Below are 19,502 nucleotides of genomic sequence, written 5' to 3'. Positions count from 1 at the left end.
GTAGGCCGGGGCTTTGGAAATATGGAGTAAAAGACCACAACCCCCACAGTTGGGCCCAGTAGCTCCTGCTTGCCCCGTGGTCCTCTACACATGGTTCCGACAGCTGTGGGATGACATTTTAATTCTGGAGTTCGAAACCACTACCAAATAAAGTTAAAGACACAAAAAGGGCCTGGATATAGTGCCACTCTTTTATAAAAAACGTATTTCATAGATTCCAGTTCTGAAACACTATTTCTCCTGCATGGTCTTTTTTTCCTTCAAAATGACCTTTTACAGTACAAGTCACTTTTATTATACATAGGACTACTTGGAGGCTACTAGGAGTTGGAAATCTCGGCATCTCCCATTCCGAAACCTCGCTTCTTTTTGTTTAACTTCGCTCTCAATTAACAATGGCAAAAAAAGGAAGGGCGGGCGAACCCAGGAGAAGAGTTTGCCGTGTTTAAACTGGTGACATGACATGAATTTATTTAACAACGGGTCCAGTGGAAATAACTATTAACAAGGGCAATAGGTCATAACCAGTGAAATCTACTGGCTTTACCAATGTTTTCGTTTATACCTTTAGATGGACAATGCAGGCACGCATGCAGGTGCAGCGGCCATCTTGAAAGGATTTTTCAAAAGCAAAAAGACAAATCCTTCAAAGACATTCACCACATATACATCTGCATGCGTTGCTGCCATCTTTGAACAATTTTTCTTTGGCTTTAAGAAAAATTGTGTTTTTCAGAAAATGGCCGCTGCGAATGCAAATCCAAGTGTGGGGAGGAAGCTACCCGAAAGCAGCGCGCAACTGAGAGCCCTTGCAAAAACCGTTTAAAAAAAAGACAGTAAAATATAGAACCAAGAGAACATTCTAGTTAACAGAAGAAAGCACTGCACACCGAGGAAACGTGAATCTTATTTATGCTTTTACATAAGATAGAACAATATAGCCAATCCCTCTATGTCCGAGGCCAAATTCCACCTAGGCTTACGCGAAACAATGCTCAAAAGTTTGAAGTGTAAAAACTTTTTTTTAATAACTCTTTGATACCAGTGTGGAGGTCAATGAAGATTCGAATTACAGAATCATACACATACATAAAAAAAGAACATAAAACAAGTCCAAAAGAAGACAACTTTTTAATATTGAATATGCTACTTACCAGTATGCATCTGTTCTTGGCATGTAGGGCTGCTAACATTCATATCTTAGCATTAGATCGCCGCCTAGTGTTGGGCTCGGATGATTGCACATTGTTGTCCTGGAAGAGTCTTCGAAGTATCCTGAGATAGGTGGCTCCTCCCCTGGACTACAGTGCGCATGGGCATCGGCTCCATCCCCAGATTGTTTTTCGCCATTGTGGCAGGAGATGGAGTGAAAGTGTAAAGGATGTCCATGCTAATGAATAAATACAATAGTATATCTGCAGCTGCGACAGGCACCGGGGAGGAGGGCGGGCGATATGAATGTTAGCAGCCCTACATGCCAAGAACAGATGCATACTGGTAAGTAGCATATTCAGTTCGAGGCATGTGGGCTGCTAAATTCATATCTTAGCATAGAATACATAGCAGTCCCTCCATCAGCGGCGGTTGCCCGTGCCAGCTGCAGAAACCTGAAAAAGTGTCTTGAGAACAGCCTGTCCTACAGCTGCTTGCTGCTTGGAATGCACATCAACACAGTAGTGTTTTGTGAAGGTATGTGGTGTGACCCACGTGGCTGCTCTGCAAATATCCTCTAAAGGAATGTTCCCTAGGAAAGCCATGGATGCCCCCAGTTTGCGTGTGGAGTGCGCTCTGGGGGGTATTGTTAAAGTGCGCTTGGCTTTTTGATAACATATCTGGATGCACTTAACAATCCACCTGGCTATCCCTGCTTTGGAAATTGGGTTGCCTTTGTGTTGTGGTGCAAAGGCAACAAAGAGTTGTTTTGTCTTTCTAAAGGGTTGTGTTCTGTCTATGTAGTACATCAGCGCCCTCCGTACATCTAAGGTATGGAGCATTCTTTCCGCCACCGTTTGCGGGTTTTGAAAGAATGCTGGTAAGTCAATAGTTTGGTTAAGATGAAACTGTGACACCACCTTAGGAAGGAATTTAGGGTTAGTGCGTAGCACTACCCTATTTGGGTGAATTTGAATGAACGGCTCTTGTATGGTGAGCGCTTGCAGCTCACTGACACGCCTCAGTGACGTAATAGCTATCAGAAAGGCCACTTTCCACGTAAGGAATTGGAGCTCACACGAGTGCAGTGGCTCAAATGGTGGCCCCATCAGTCTGGTGAGAACGACGTTGAGGTTCCACACCGGAGCTGGTGGTGTTCTCGGGGGAATGACTCTCTTCAGACCTTCAAGGAAGGCTTTAATGGCGGGCACTCTGAAGACAGAGAGGTGCTGCCTGTTCTGAAGATAAGCCGCTATGGCTGAGAGATGTATCCTAATGGAAGTGTACGCCAGATTGCACTTGTAGAGATGTAACAGATAGCAGATGATGTTGGGAATAGATGCATCTAGTGGGTTGATGTCATTGGACGTACAGTAGATGACAAAACGCTTCCACTTAGCAGCATAGCATGCTCTAGTAGTTGGTTTCCTCGCCTCCTTGATGATACTCATGCATTCTGGAGGTAGGTTAAGGTATCCAAACTCTAGGACTTCAGGAGCCAGATCGCCAGGTTGAGCTGTCGTGGATCTGGATGCTGAATGTCTCCATGGTTCTGCGTCAAGAGACTGGGCGTGAGGCGCAGTCTTTGATGCGGCACCACTGAGAGTTCGAGGAACGTGGTGTACCAAGCTTGTCGTGCCCACGTTGGAGCAACCAGGACGAGAGTCATGGAGTGCTGCCTTAGCTTTCTTGCGACCAGCGGTATTAGAGGGGCTGGCGGAAAAGCGTATGCAAATTTGCCTGACCAGTTCATCCATATCGCATTCCCCTGCGACTGTGGGTGAGGGAACCTGGCGGCAAAGAGTCGGCATTTTGCGTTCTCCTTTGTTGCGAACAGGTCTATCTCCGGATGACCCCACTGCTGGAAGAACGGGTGGAGAACAGAAGGGTGTATCTCCCACTCGTGCATCTGATGGCTGTATCTGCTGAGCAGATCCGCCATCTGATTGTCCTTGCCCGGGAGGTGTTCTGCCATGAGGAAAATGTTCCTCTGAATGGCCCACTTCCACATGCTCTGAGCCAGATGAGACAGCTGTGGCGAGTGGGTGCCCCCCTGTTTCTGAATGTAGTACATCGCGGTCATGTTGTCCGTCCGGACTAGCACGACCTTGTTGCTCAGATGTACAATGAAGGACTTGAGCGCCATGAAGATTGCCATCAGTTCCAGATAGTTGATGTGCATCTTCTGTTGCTGCGTCGTCCATAGTCCCTGCACTGTGTAAGTGAGCACATGTGCTCCCCAGCCCTGGAGAGATGCGTCCGTCGTCAGGACAATCTGCGGCACGGGCTCGTGGAACAGTCGGCCCTTGCAAAGGTTGTGTGGAGTCCACCAATGCAGAGAGTCGTATGCCCGACTGGTAACCAACACTAGGTCTGTCAATTGCCCACGAGCCTGTGTCCACTGATTCGCTAAGCACTCCTGGAGCGGGCGCATATGTAACCGTGCGTGAGGGACTATGAAGATGCAGGAGGCCATCATGCCAATCAACTGCATGAACACTCTCGCTGGCAGGGAGTGTCGTGGTCGGAATCGTTGGATCAGTGACTGAATGCTGTCGATTCTGACTTGGTTTGGCTGAGCCATGGCTGTCAGGGTGTTGATCGTAGCACCCAGGAACTGCCGGACATGTGCCGGCTGAAGATGCGATTTTGGGTAATTTAGGGAGAAACCCAGATCGTGAAGAAGGTGAATTGTAGTCGACATGTCTGCGGCGCACTGTTGCTCTGACTTGGCTTGTACGAGCCAGTCGTCTAGGTAGGGGTAGACATGGATATTCTGCCTCCTGAGGTGCGCCGCCACTGTCGCTAGACACTTGGTGAACACCCTCGGGGCCGTAGTGACTCCGAAGGGTAGGACTTTGAACTGGTAGTGCCTGCCTTGAATAGTGAACCTCAGGTATTTCCTGTGTGACGGGTGTAGTGGAATGTGGAAATAAGCATCCTTGAGATCTAAGGTCGCTAAGAAATCTCCCTGGTTTAGCAAGGGAAGAATCTGCTGCAGTGTAAGCATATGGAAATGCTCTGACAGTATGTACAGGTTGAGGGGACGTAGATCGAGAATGGGCCTGAGAGAACCGTCCTTTTTTGGAATAAGGAAGTACAGGGAATATACCCCTGTGCCTTCCTCCCCCACCGGCACGAGCTCGATTGCGCCTTTTTGCAGCATCGCCACCACTTCCTGCTGCAATAAGTGCAAGTGCTCTGCGGACATAGGCCTTTGCCTCGGTGGGATGTTGGGTGGAGTGGATTTCAGCTCTAGGCAATAACCATACTGGATTAGTTGTCGCACCCACCTGTCTGTGGTGATGTTTCTCCAGACGGGCAGGAACTGCTGTAGTCTCCCCCCGACAGGTGTTAGGTGGTCGGGGGGCAGTGACAGAAAGTCACTGTTTGCTCGGAGTAGAGGTGCGGGAGCTGTTGTTTCCTCTGCCGCGACCTCTGTTGCTGTTATTCCTATAACCTCCCTTGTTCTGTTTAGTGAACGAGGATTGCGTCCCACCTTTGGAGAACTGGGATTGTTGACCCATCTGTCCTCTGGTGACTCCACGTGCACCTGAGCGACGAAAATTGCTGCCACGAAACTGTTGGGACTGCAGGGCCCCCATAGACTTAGCAGTTTCCGTGTCCTTCTTTATTTTCTCTAGGGTGGTGTCAACATCCGGACCAAACAGACTATCAGGATTGACTGGCTGATTCAGAATTGTTGTCTGAATATCCTGCTTAAACCCTGAGATGCGGAGCCAGGCTTGTCTTCTCAGCATAACGCTAGTGTTGATAGCCCTAGCAGCTGTGTCCGCAGCGTCAAGTGCACACTTGATGGCTGCGTTTGATATTAGCTTTCCTTCCTCAATAAGCATTTTGGTGCCTTCTTGGAACTGTGGGGGCAGGTGTTGTATAACCTGTTCTAGGGTGTCGTAGTGCGCCCTATCATAACGCGCCAGGAGCGCCTGTGTATTTGCGATGCGCCAAAAGTTTGCCGCCTGTGCAGCCACTCTTTTGCCTCCTGCCTCAAGCACTTTGGACTCCTTATCCGGGGGAGGAGCTTCACCCGTTGTCTGGGAGTTGGCACGTTTCCTGGCATTGGCAACCACAAGAGAGTCCAGTGGCAATTGTCCCCGGATGTAGACGGGGTCCGCAGGTGCAGGCCTGTACTTCTTTTCAATGCGAGGGTTGACCACTCTCGCCCTCGTAGGCTCCTTAAAAATGTCCCCAGCATGTTTGAGAACACCTTTCAGCATAGGAAGTGTCTTTACTGTCCTTTCAGATATGGCAAAGGTGTCAAAAAGGAAGTCTTCCTCAACCGGGTCGGCATGCATGTCCACATCATGATTGGCTGCCGCCCGTTCAATTAGTGCATGAAATCCTGCTGAGTCCTCAGTCGGGGATGCACGTGCATTAAAGGTCTGCGGGTCTTGGCCCCCACCTTGGGTGTTCTGGTCACCAGTGTCGTCGTAAGAATCTGGTTGTACATCAGGTTCATCGATAGGGAAATTGTACTGTTCATCCTCATCATATTCCTCACCCACAGAGTGTTCTGGGGAGGGAGTAGGGCTCCGTCTTGGAGGAGGCTGAATCGGTTCCGTGAGGCCTGAGGCGTCAAGGGGCACCCTCTTCTTTTTCAACGGGATGACGTAGGGGTCCACCGGCTCCGAAGTGATCTTCCGTTTATAGAGTGTCAGCTTGCCGGTGGCAGCATCGATGAAATGCTCTGATTCGACTTCCGATTCGAGTACACGACGTGGAAGAGGGTCAGGCAGCGAGGATCCCTGTTTCGGAGCCGATTTCGTCGAAAACGCTTTCGGCGCCTCCTTAGGTGGCAAGAGAAAAAGGAGTTTCCCAGAAGGCTTAGCCGGAGCGTCCTTTTGCGGCTGCGGCGATGGCATCGGAGCCGATGGAGCAAAGGCTTTCTCCCTGATCCTCTGCAGTGACTCCGCAATGGGGGACGGTACACTGGCAGTGGGTTTCGTCGCCGACAAGGATGCTTTAAGCGGTCCCTCGGATCCGACGTCCTCGCGGGCCTTGTGCGTTTTGGGCGTGGAAACCGTCTTCGGCACCTCCGAATCTTGAGGCCGGGGCGCCGACTTCTTGGGCGTAGCCTCTTTGGAGCCGACCTTGGCGGGCTTGGACGGCGCCGGAGCCGTTGATCCGTGCCGACCATCTTTCTTGGGGGCCCCTTCCTCGGGCGTCGGTTTCGATTTCGGAGCATCGGAATCGACAGACTTCCTCGGCTTCTGCGGACCGGAGGTCGACGGAGCCGACGGGGTGACGGGCACCGACTTCTTCACAGGCACGGCAGCCATCTTAGGGACACTCGAGTCCTTTGGTTTCAGTTTCGATTTCGGGTCGGCCATTTTAGGTGTCGACGACCCCGATGGTTTCAGTTTCGGTTTCGAAACAGCGTGCCCAGCAAGTGAGTCCGTAGCCGGGCCCGAAGGCGGGGCTGTGGCTTGCGGCAACGGGTCCTGGGTAAGGCCGATAGGCGATCCCGTGTCCCGGTCGGTATCCTCGTAACTTTCGGGGCAGAGCTCGTCCGCAGAGCTATCCGCCGCGGCCCCATAAATCTCATCGTCGTCTCCTACCTCTTCGACGTATTCGAGGACCTGACCCGCGACTCCGTCGTCGTCTCCCGGATCCGCCTCGACCTCCGTCTGTGATGGGGAGATTTGTAGAAGGTGACCCTGGACCTCTTCTTCCGGGTCGCCGAAGATGTTCTCCGGATCTGGGGCCGCTTGCCTAGCTTCCAAGCGCACCGCGCGCCGAAGCTTGAGAGTTTTCTTGGAGCGGAACTGTGCACAGGCCTTGCACTTGCCGTCGTCGTGGTCCGGTGAAAGGCACTTGTTACACACGGGGTGTAGATCGATGTGTGGGTACTTGGACCCACAGAGCGGGCAGTGCTTAAACGGGCTCCGCTCCATGTCCGTAAAGGCTTGCTGTCGTGTCGCGATGAGAAGGCCTCAAAGTTTAGAAAGCGAAGAAAACTCCGCTTATTCCGGCTTCAAGAGACGGAAGACTCGAGACCGAGCGCAGACAATACCGACGCAAGAAAATCGAGGCCTTTTTGCCGGTAAAAGATAGTGTTACTTGGTTCCGACAGTAAGACGTCGAGACCACATCCGAACCCAATGGCGGAAAAAAACAATCTGGGGATGGAGCCGATGCCCATGCGCACTGTAGTCCAGGGGAGGAGCCACCTATCTCAGGATACTTCGAAGACTCTTCCAGGACAACAATGTGCAATCATCCGAGCCCAACACTAGGCGGCGATCTAATGCTAAGATATGAATTTAGCAGCCCACATGCCTCGAACATAAAGTACTCAAATAAATTACGGGATTTCAGCCTTAAATACATTGTCTAAGAAAAGGCATTCGTTCATAGAAGGAACCTTAAAAGGCATACATACCTGTCTGCAGGAGAAACATACTGGGAACCCATGGGACTCAGGATAAGCCCATTAAAACGTTGGCTAATTCGAAGATTCCTCACAAGGCCTTTGCGCGCCAGCTTTCTTCCTGTGCACCTCTTTGGGTCACAATGACCGAGCTCCCACATAGCCAGAGGACAAGGAAACTTAAATGGTGGGGAATCTGCTTCATCTGTTCCATCTCTGTTAACGACGGCTGTCAAATACAGCACAAAACCAACATTAAAACTTTTACACCTGCCCTGTCAACTCCGACAAGATGTAACCAGAAGGAAAGAAAAACTAAGTCAATTCAGACATATAATACAAAAATAAAAAACTGATACCCAGTCGCTCACCCAAAAGCAGTTATGAAACAGAGATATGAAATCATTGTAAACTGATTTCACCAAGATATTACAGCTAGTTCTGTACTTCAGTAGGCTTCAATCCAAAAGTATGGAATAGTTTTTGTTTTTTTAGACATTTTTGCCTACTCTAAGATTGAATGATTTTTACACTAAGTTAAATACAGGTCAATAGCATATGCTTTGTCTGTAACTTGATACTGAGAAAAATATATGCTGTGATTTTTGTTTCCCATAAATTTATAGATCATATTGTGTTTTTTGTTTGTCATACATTAGTATTGCAGGAAATTCTAGTTCAATTTGTGTTTAGGCTAAAGGCACAGTTAATCTCTATTATGAAAAACGTCATTTTTCTATAGGTCATATGTAAATGGCATTATGAAAGTCACAGACTTGGTCATTTTATAAAGATGTCTGATGCAGTTCCACAAATCCATTTCTCTATCACCTCAACGGTTATGGCCATTAAGAGCGAGGAACGCTTTTGTATCTTACAAGCGGAAATGCGGAGGACTGCAAATAAGGAAAACCAGCACCCTTGTAGAATAATTACTGTAAATTTACTGATTCTAAGCTATATATGTTCCTATTTGTTTCTGTTTTCTCAAGTTGATCTGTTTTTTGATTTCGCAGAGATAACTTTGTATGAAAAGGAGCGTCAAAGAACCCTGTGCTGTTTGTAGATGTCAGCTTGTATCACTTTTTAGCCAAAAGCACTAGACACATTGTGGGGCTTGTAGATGGACTTTCCCACTGTAGGTTTCAGTTGAAAGATCCAATAATGCAATCTGTGGTTGAAGAGTCAGGATTAGCGGTAGATGTCACACACTGCATGGAATCAAAAACCTTTAGGAACAGCAACGACCAAACTTCTTACTGACCAAGACAATTTCAGATATTGTTAATAAACCATTTATTTCCGATAGGCAAAGCAATATCTGCATTGAGCACGTCTTACCCAGCAAAGCATCGTGAACTTCTTCAGTAAAAGTTTCCAGGCATCTTGGCGTACGCTTATGTCTAGCTTCCTTGCCCTTAGCAGAGGGGCGCTCAGGTTTATGCAGAGGCTTTTTCCGACCCATTAATGATAGTAGTTCCTGAAGGTTAGGAAAAAGTGAATTTAGACAAGTACTTAAAAGTTTGTACTACACAGAGTCCGAATTAAGCAGGCATTATATTCACATAGGCTGCCATTGGTCAACAGGTCCCACAATATGCATCTGTCTGCAGACTACAGAGGGTGATTGGCAGAAGAAACTAAGCCTGGTACTAAAGTGGGCACTTGCCCATCCGTGCCCACCGCAAGGGGGAGTTAAGGAGATGGGTGGATTAAACGGGGTCATGCATTCTCCGCACGCACACTCTAACGCACTGAGTAGCATTTCAAAATCATTGCTTTGTACTATAGATGTCCAATTAACCAGCTCTCAGAAGTTCATACTCACTTTTCATTTCGGATTTTAAATACACTATTGCTGGTCAGGGAAAGTACGATACTGAACTTACGAACACACATCCAAGGATATGCCCTTAATAAAACCTATTCTTTAGGCTCCTCTCCAAAATGATTAATTTAAAAAATCCCACTCCAGTCGGCTCATGTGACGTAGCGCCACTAAGTGATCGTTTTTTTTTTAAATTATGTGCTGCATAAGCTACTTACATGGTTAGAAAGTAGCACGGAACAGCAGTTGTGGCTGGCACGGTTCAAGGGTGACAGGGCGGGGTGGTGTAGAAAAATAAACCTACCTCATCATCAAGTCTCTCCTCCGTGCCTCTTCCCGACGAGTCCGGCCGGGATGGAAGAAGGAAGAACTCCGGTTTCCCTAAGCCAATTGGTCTGAGTGCCATGGTTCGGTGCTCAGACAGGGACTATAAGCCTATGCATGTTCTCCACCAGGGTACAGCCTGGTGGAGAACATGCTAAGTGCGCAGGACTGTTTGGTCGGCCCAAGAGTGCCGACCACTCTTCCCCCTGCTCTGTAAGCAGAGCTGCACAGCCCTGCAAAACTCGCTCAGCAGGAAAAAATAAAATGATAATGGCATAGTGTTATTTTTATTTTTCCTTTTTACACTCCTGAAAAATAGTGGGGTAACGCTCTTCAGTCTTAGCGAAGGAGACGCAACTGCTGAGCAGGGGGAAGATACAGGTGGCAAGAGCAGCCATGAACATTAATTTAAATTTATGGCAGTGTATGCACATATAAACAGGATTACAAACTCGAGATAGCATGTGCTCTTGCAAACCTCAATTCACGAACTGAATTAATGTTTCAAACATTATGTGCACAGGTAAACATGATCATCTTTTAGATACACAGGGCTGTTGTCTTTTTCTTTTAGGTGCCTTTCCGGGCTGTTCTGAAGACAGCCTTTGTGCAGTTACACTCCTCACAACAGGATAGTTCCTAGTAAATGTGGGCGAGCCACTGAAATCTCGAGCCAGGCTCGAGACTGGAGTCTGGCTATGGCTCAGCTCGAAGGCCTGTTGGAACCTTGTGCCCATAATGAGCAGAGCTTTCATATGGGTTCTGGCTGCCTCCTTCTCCTCTACCAAGGATGTGGCCTTAAAGCCAGAGATGCTGAATTTAGAACTGGTGAACCAGGTTCCAGCCTCGGCGTCGGCTTAACATCCTGTGATTCTGGACAAATCACTTAGGGCTAGATGTAGGTAATAGCAAATTACCGAATGGTAAATACCGAATTTTACCGATTCAGTATTTACTAAATCGGTAATTGCTATGTAGGTAAAAAAAAAAAAATAAAAAAAAAAAATAAAAAATAAATCGGTAAAAAAACCGATTCGGTAAGATTCGGTAATTACCGATTCGGTAATTACCGAATCAGTATTTGCCATGGATTCCGATGGGCCTTGAAGCCCATAGGATTTAATAGTAATTACCGAATCAGTAAAATTACCGATTTTACAAGGGGGACAGGGTGTCACTTTGACACCCTGTTGCACCCCTGTTTCTGGCTTGTGTGCCATGTGACACACATACATGCCCTTAGGGCATGTCTGTGTGCCACATGGCACAGGTGTACATGCACAGATGTGCATGTACACTGGAATTCGTTATTTACCATGTAATAGTATTACATGGTAAATAGTGGCACTGTTTTCAGTGCCACCTACATCTGTATTTACCGATTCAGTAAATTTACCGATTCGGTATTTTACAGAATCAGTAAATTTACAGAATCGGTAAATATACCGATTCTGTAAATTAAGCCTACCTACATGTCAAATCCCAAATACCGGTCGGTAACGGCCGAAATCGGCCGTTACCGACCGGTATTTGTCGACCTACATCGGGCCCCAAATCTCCTAATGCCTATAAACATTGCATGTGACCTAATGTGATTTACTGGCGCTAATGTAAAGCGCTCAGCCTTCGAGTTAAGTTTGCACTTTATAAAACTGCAGAAAAAATACACTAGGAGGTAAAAACAAAGTCCTATCATAAGATAAGAGACAGATACCCCATTAACTGGCTGATATGTACAAAGTGATACACGAAAGCTTTGATAAATCCCAGCTTCCTAGCTTTAATTGTGTGATCTTTAAAAAATATTTTATTTCACCAGCACTCTTTTACTCAGCCCAAGCCTCCTTCTACTACAATGTTCTCCCAAAAATACTTTTTAGACTCTTCCCTCTTATTAACCTCCATTATCCTTTTCAAACCAACTAACAGACTCACATGTCCACCACTCAAATTAATTCACATTTTCCCATCCTAAGTCACCACTAATCCTTTTTGGGTTCCGAAATAATGTGCTACTGAATGAAAAGCGCTTTGCCACTTTGTCTGCTGTAGCGCTATATAGATACAATTACAATTATCACATATGAATGCACTTTCAAAATTGTGGGTTCCGACTAGCAGTTGTACAAAACTATTACTTTTAATAAGTACTTCTCAATGCAGTTCTATAACGTGCCCCATTAATATAATCAAGTATCTGACTATTTAACGACCTTTACTTGCTTTTCTACCGCGTCTCGAATTACTTACATTTTAGACGTTTTTATCAATGTTTTAATTGTTTCAATGTTTATTGCTTAAAGTAAGGAGCCTCACTTACTCCTCCTCTTCAATGTAACCCCCATTTTGTCCTTATTCTGTTTACTTTCCCTTCCTCCGATGCAGGTCGCTATAGCATTGGACCTTAAAATAAACTTCAGTAAATCCTTTATTATGGTCTGCGGTCCGAAAAAAATAAAAAACTAGGAAATTTATTGTGAAGGGAAAAACTATTGAGAAGGTGCCCAATTTTACTTACTAAGGCAATGTTTTTAATAATAAATTGAATTGGGATGAGCTCGTCATGACAAGGTCACAATAGACCAGTAGATTAACAGAGGGGCTGTTTTGTTTCGCTTGTAAATTAGGACACAAGCCGGTAGCAAGTATAACTCTATAGAACTCAAAATGCTTATTGGTAGCTACCTATGGGTCCGGCGTATGGGGTTACCATAAGAGTTATCAGATTCAGGTTTTAGAGAACACATTTTTAAAAAGATTATTAATGATCTCTAATAGCTCTTCAACAATATTTTGTCATTCTGAGGTGGGCCTGGAATATGTGAAAGACAGGATAAATATTGCACCACTTATTTTATGGGGGAGAATCTGGTCCTCAGAAGATTTGACTTTCTCAACGAGTATCTTTAAAGATTGCATGAATTTGGATAACGCAATGTCACTCCCTTGGCTACGTTATGTTAAGGATACCTTTTATAAAATTGGCCTAGATGAATATTACAATAACCCAGACACCATCCAATTGAACATGAAAAAGCATGCTGTATTGAATTAAGTATGTCTAACCAGGACCGGGGAATGTTAGATTGTGGGGCGTTAAGCCACCAGCATTTTATCTGTCTTTTGCTTTGCATGTACAATTGCGGTTTTGATGACTAGATTTCGGTTGGGCACATTGCACTTTTTAGTGGCCGATCCTAAACAGGTTGGCTGGTGTGAGAGACTAGCCCCCTGTACCTGTAATAATCTGGCCAGAGTACAATGCACTTCATGCTGTTTTCTTCACTTTATACAGACCCTAGAGCACACTTTATTAAGCCTATACTGAAAGCTATTTGGCCCTGTTCCTATCAGGAGGGCTTTGACTACTCAAGGGCATTATCTACGGCTGCAATTTCAAGTGTAGTGCTTAGTTTTATTAGAGATGCATTTTCAATCAGAAAACGCTATGAATTGTGAAAGGAATCTAAACTTTATATTTATTCTAGGCACTACTAAGAATTAGTCAAATGTATCAATTTTGCTGGGGAAGGGTATGATGATTTTAAAGTTGATTAATTACTATTGGTATACTTAGATTTATGGAAGGGAACATGTGCAAACTCCGTAAATGTTTTTATTATGTATATATGTAAACTTTTATGATTCTGAAGAATCAAATAAAGTTATTTGAACTGACCTGACTAGGCAATTGCCCTATTTGACTCACACTTTATACCATCTTCATGTAATGCAAGTATGCAGACCGTTACCCATCTCCCACTTTCAGCAATGCAGCTGAATAATTTTAGCGTTTTGGGCTGTAAAATATCCCACAAAATGATATACTCAGAAGTTATTCCATCCTCATCGGGAGCATACCTGTGTGCACTTGACATATATTGTTTCTGAACATCATTCAAGCTGATGAAGTAAATCCCTCCTCCCCTCCCCTTTGCTGTTAGGTCTTCAATTGCTGGCCTATATAAATCCCTGCAGCCCTGGTGTACTACAGCCCATCATATTTAGAGACATCCATCTGTTTGTTGCAGATCTCTGTACAAGCACAGAAGAAAGTACTGTGGATCGTCTGAATGCATGGTACATTTGCGGAGAAGACACTAGGTTTCATGTGGCCTTTCAGCAAAAGCCAACGCAACTATGGAGGTATACACTAACTTTTATAAAAGGCTACACAAGTTGCAACATACACTGGACACAACATCCAGTCAGTATTACTTAAGAGGAAATAGCTCTGGCCTGGTTAAGTGTTGCTCAATGGGATTTAATGGCCTGCCCCATTATTGAGCGTGAAATCGATGAAACAATTAATAAACACCCTATTAGTAAGGCCCCTGGGTCTGATGGGCTTCCATAGGAGTGTATAAGACATATGCCGTACTACTGACGCCACATCTGCTGGAGGGATTTGCAGAGGCCTTAGACACTGGCCATCTCAAGCGTGAAGCTATCCTGATAACACTACTAAAACTATCCAAACCGGCAGCGAGCTGTGAATCATATAGACCCGTTATTCATTTTAACTACACTGTAAAAAATCCTGGCTAAGGTCACTGCAAACAGAATGCTACCAGAACTGCTACTGCTAAACAAAGCAGGATTTGTTCCGGGCAGATCCACCACCCCTAACCTACGCACACCATTTGCTATACTGCACCAAACAGACCAGGAGGAAAGTGCAATGGTGGTCTATTTGGACACCTAAAAGCCTTTAACTCACTCGAATGGCACCATCTCATGGAGGTGATGGGTCGAATGGGCATGCCCAAACCATTTCTGGCCTTAGTCAAACTCCTTTATACATTGCCAGATGCAATCTCGTCCTGAATGGTAGAATATCTGAGCCCATATCTAGAGCTTACGGAACTAGAGAGGAATGTCCCTTATCCCCAATATTATTTCCAATAGCGCTTGAGCACTCAAACTCCGGCAGCACTATGTGCAATATGCCGTGTGATTTATTAAAAGACATATATATATATATATATATATATATATATATATATATCCAAGCTCCCAGTTTGTCCATGCAAACATAGATGCAGCCAAACAGTATCTGCAGTCCTGACCTGTCGGTGCCTCTGAGGAAGGAGTTTGACACTCTGAAACGCGTCAGGCAAAAACGACGGGAAAGCTGCCAAAAGGGACGACATGCCAGTTCTCGCCTGTACTCAATAAATACAGCTTTGACTGCAGATACTGTTTGGGTGCATCTATGTTTGCATGGACAAACTGGGAGCTTGGATATTACGCGGCCGTCCTGCCGCGATAGATGCACCATCCCGGTAAAGTGGGGGCCACGAGACTTTTTGATACACGGGGTCTCCTTGTGGAACAGCACCTCGAGATAAGAGCGAAAACGGATGTCGGGGCTCATCCAGAGCCTCGAACGTACCAGCAGTATCAATTGTGCATCCATTAAAGGACGCTGGCACTACAAATCCCAACATGCCACGCGTCCTATCCAAGGGCGTGGTATTGACTGCTTAAAGAGTGGGTGTGTCAGGCTATGCACTTCCTGACCTGTCGGTGCCTCTGAGGAAGGAGTTTGACACTCTGAAACGCGTCAGGCAAAAACGACGGGAAAGCTGCCAAAAGGGACGACATGCCAGTTCTCGCCTGTACTCAATAAATACAGCTTTGACTGCAGATACTGTTTGGGTGCATCTATGTTTGCATGGACAAACTGGGAGCTTGGATATTACGCGGCCGTCCTGCCGCGATAGATGCACCATCCCGGTAAAGTGGGGGCCACGAGACTTTTTGATACACGGGGTCTCCTTGTGGAACAGCACCTCGAGATAAGAGCGAAAACGGATGTCGGGGCTCATCCAGAGCCTTGAACGTACCAGCAGTATCAATTGTGCATCCATTAAAGGACGCTGGCAATACAAATCCCAACATGCCACGCGTCCTATCCAAGGGCGTGGTATTGACTGCTTAAAGAGTGGGTGTGTCAGGCTATGCACTTCCTGACCTGCCGGTGCCTCTGAGGAAGGAGTTTGACACTCTGAAACGAGTCAGGCAAAAACGACGGGAAAGCTGCCAAAAGGGACGACATGCCAGTTCTCGCCTGTACTCAATAAATACAGCTTTGACTGCAGATACTGTTTGGGTGCATCTAGGTTTGCATGGACAAACTGGGAGCTTGGAGATATATATATATATATATATATATATATATATATATATATATATATATATCCAAACCACGTTCCCCTCCAAGGAAAAGAACAAGCCACACCAGTTCAACAGGTCAGAAACGCGCTTTATTAAGCATTCCAGGCATGACGCGTTTCGTCGTTTGACTTTTTCAAATGCCCTAATGATTAGGAAGTGCTTTCAGTGTCCACCTTTTCAAACCCAGCTGGCCTCACTGCGATTGGTTGACGCCTGCTGGCAAGCGTCAGGGAGCATCACGAAACTCAGCACTCCGAGTTTCACACAAGGCAGTCACGTTATGTCAGTACTCCCCCAAGTGGGCAGTGACTGCCTCCTCTCACCTGGCGCTCGGATCTTGATGATATATATATATTATTGCTCCAAACGCCACCAGCCTGCTGCACACTCGATATGCAGTTGCTGGATCAGCCCCTCACGCAGGAGATTAGCCAGGCCATCTCAATGATTGCCACGGGTAAAGCTCCAGGCCACGATGGCTAGCCAGCAGAGTATTATTTGTCATTCAGAGAGTTTCTGACACACCTACAGGCATTATATATGGAGGCAGTGGAGAAGGGAGGCTTTCAGTGAGACATTGATGTGGCGACAATCATGGTTATTCCCAAAACAGCCCCTCCCTCTACTTCGTGCTCGGCCTACCGCCCGATTTCACGTATCAATCCCGAAGTAAAACCTTATGCCACAATTCTCGAGAGCCGCCTTGAGAGGGTAACCACGACCCTAATACACCCTGATCAATTCCGGTTAATGCTCCGCCGTAGTACGAGACATTGCCGGAGATTTTTGCATGTGGCCTTGGCACCCCGTCATCTCCTTCCACCGTACTTGGCCATATTGTTGATAGACTTCGAGAGAAGGCCTTTGACACGGTGGACTGTTGCAACCTGGAAGCCATACTGATCCGTGCTGGCTTTGGCCTGTACTTCAGAAGACTGTTGAAGGTGTAATACTCCAATCCTTCGGCCAGGGTCCTGGCCAATGGCGTTTTGTCAGAAGAATTCTGAATAAGCTGCGGAATGAGGCTGGGTTGTTCCACTCTCCCCCTTACTTTTTGCACTATAGAACCTTTGGCCAGACTCATCAGATGTGACCCTCAAATCCAGGGATGGCAATGGAGCTCATCCCACGAAGAACATATTGCCCTGTATGTGGATGACATACTGCTATTCCTGGCACATCACGCTCGTATGGGCCCCTGATGCATGCAAATCCTTAACTCTTTTGGGAAGCTTCAGCCAAATCCACACTGGTCCCGCTACACATTTCCCGGGAATGCGCCGAGTGGCAAAGAACCTTCCAATCAAACGTCTCAGCTTTCACTACCTGGGTGACAATCCACCCGGAACTAACCTGGTCCCTTAACCTTGCACTACTGCTTAAAAGGTCCAAGGAAGACCTGCAGAAGGGGCAAACTCTCCCTTTGACCCGATGGGGAAAATTGCACTGTATAAGGTGATGATACTCCCCCGATTCCTATACATACTGCAGAATATACCTCTCCATCTGCTGCGGTATTGATTACGTGCCCTAGACAGAACATCAATCTCGTTCCTCTGGAGGAACTCAAGATCACGATTGGCACTGACCCACTCCCCAAAAACTCCATATGATGGGAGATTGGGAATTACCAACCTCTTCCTCTAATATTTAGCCACAAGTCTATCTATTAGTGATCAATGATTGGTTTTCTGGAGGGTGGGCAGACCCGGCATACCAACTAAAGCTTTAGTAGCTGGGATTCTCGCAGATCCAAGCAATTCTTTATGGCTCACCAATCCCCCACCATATCCCTGCTGTCAAAAGATCAGTCATCCTAGCTTGGTGCTCCCTGCTCGGATATACCCGCTAGGAGGCTAGAATGACATTGCATACACCCTTGTTGCAGGGTACGTGGGTGGGAGAAGTGGTGCGGTTGGAGGGATTCCAGAAATGAAACCTTACGGGTATCACCCATATCGGAGATGTCTGGAAGGGAGGCCAACTCCGAACATATCAGGACCTGCAACACACATACTCCCTTAACACTAATCAATTTGACACATACCTGCAGCTTCAACACGTGCTTATGACACAGATACCAAAGGGCACCACACTTCCCGAGTTCAGTTAAAAGCTAAAATCCTTATGGGGGAACTGGGAAAGGGAGTATTCCCCCAAATCCATAAATCCATCATTAATTACTCCCCCCCCCCCCCACATTAGATCACTTACAGACCTGATAGGATGATGGCTGGGACTTATGGAGGACGAAGACTAGAGGCACACCCTTATGGCCCCCCCGGGTTATCACCATCTCAGCTAGACTGCGACTGATCCAACTCTACTATCTCTATTGCACGTATCTCACCCCTGACAGGTTATACCGAGCGGGATGTTCTACTAACTCCAGGATGCCCACGATGGACGGAGGAGCCTGCTGACTTTTACCATATGACCTGGTTCTGTGCCCCATATTGAAATACTGGGTGGAGGTGGTTGGTGAACTGAGTGGAGTCCTGGGCATCCTGGAGGGTATAGGAGGCTCCAAGGCAGATAAAGCATTTCCTGGGTACGGCCACTGTGGTGGCAAAAAGGGACATAGCGACTAGACGGAAGCGCCCCCTCGCCCGCACAATAACCCAATGGAGGAAAGGCTTAGATTGATGCGCTGCGAAGGAACAACTAGAATATAGAGCTCGGGATGGATGTTCAGCTAAGTACAAACAAGTGTGGTGCAAATGGTTGGGACTGCTGGAACTATTAGGCAAGGCGAAATATGAGTAGTAACAAATCTTGACTCTCTGTTTAAATGTGCATCTATCAGTATTGTAAGGCAGGTGGCACGAGATATTCAGAATGGTCTGTGTCAAGCAAGGGTGACAGATTAACATGAACTGTTGTGTCTAATTTTTGTTAGTTAAAAACCCAATAAAATTTGAGTATAATTTTTTTTCTTTGAAGAAAAAGTGGGAGGAACTTAATCAAATACTTAGGGAATTCCTCAAAGTTCAGGAAATATCTACTATTACTATATATTAGATTAAATCTGCGATCTTTCCAATAATGTCACAAATTTGTGATAGAATACCTGCTCGAATGGTGTTATTGGATATTGAATATCCCCTATAAAATACCTGGAGATCTGGGTCAGCACCAACTCTGAAGAAAGAATTTCGCTCAATTACAGTAAGGCAATCTGCAAACTGGAACACCTGATAGCTAAATGGATTAAACTGCTACTTTCATTGGCTGGCTGCATCGGCCTTATTAAGATGGTTGTCCAACCGAAATTTCTCTAATACTTCATCAATCCAATTATAAGCAGTGTGTAATGAAGCACTGAAAACAATAGCCAGATCAAGTGACAATAGTTATCAATTCAATTCATATAGTTTTATAAGAACCAAAAATGCGCAAATCTGAGCACAGCCCATGAAACACTCTTCAGTCTGCAGGGCCACCACACCCCAGATTTCAAGCTGAGTGTACTAGAAAGAATGGAAGAAGTATTCGAAGTAGTGAGCCCCCATGGGGAGTAGGGAAGGTTGCATGTGACTATGAGGCGGTCAATGCGGGAGAGCCAAAGTGTACATGTAACGTGTTTTCTCCATTATTGAAAGGAAGGAGTTCGAGCAACACTCAGCC

The 19,502-nt window shown here is 46.2% G+C and overlaps 1 protein-coding gene across 4 annotated transcripts in view; it reads right to left on the bottom strand.

The window, feature by feature from the left end:
• TSR3 (TSR3 ribosome maturation factor) overlaps positions 1–19,502 on the bottom strand; it is a 149,710-nt gene that overhangs the window by 66,768 nt on the left and 63,440 nt on the right. For all 4 annotated transcript variants that reach the window (XM_078664934.1, XM_078664936.1, XM_078664933.1 and 1 more), the window contains 2 exons: positions 8,885–9,023; positions 7,556–7,772 (listed from right to left, as the gene is read on the bottom strand). In XM_078664934.1, the coding sequence (XP_078521060.1) occupies positions 7,556–7,772; positions 8,885–9,008 (341 nt within the window). In that variant the 5' untranslated portion in view covers positions 9,009–9,023. The remainder of the gene's footprint in view (positions 1–7,555; positions 7,773–8,884; positions 9,024–19,502) is intronic.

Source organism: Lissotriton helveticus, chromosome 10, assembly GCF_964261635.1.
Source record: "Lissotriton helveticus chromosome 10, aLisHel1.1, whole genome shotgun sequence".
In the NCBI taxonomy this organism is placed as follows: domain Eukaryota; kingdom Metazoa; phylum Chordata; class Amphibia; order Caudata; family Salamandridae; genus Lissotriton; species Lissotriton helveticus.
This window is presented reverse-complemented; position numbering and strand designations above follow the sequence as displayed.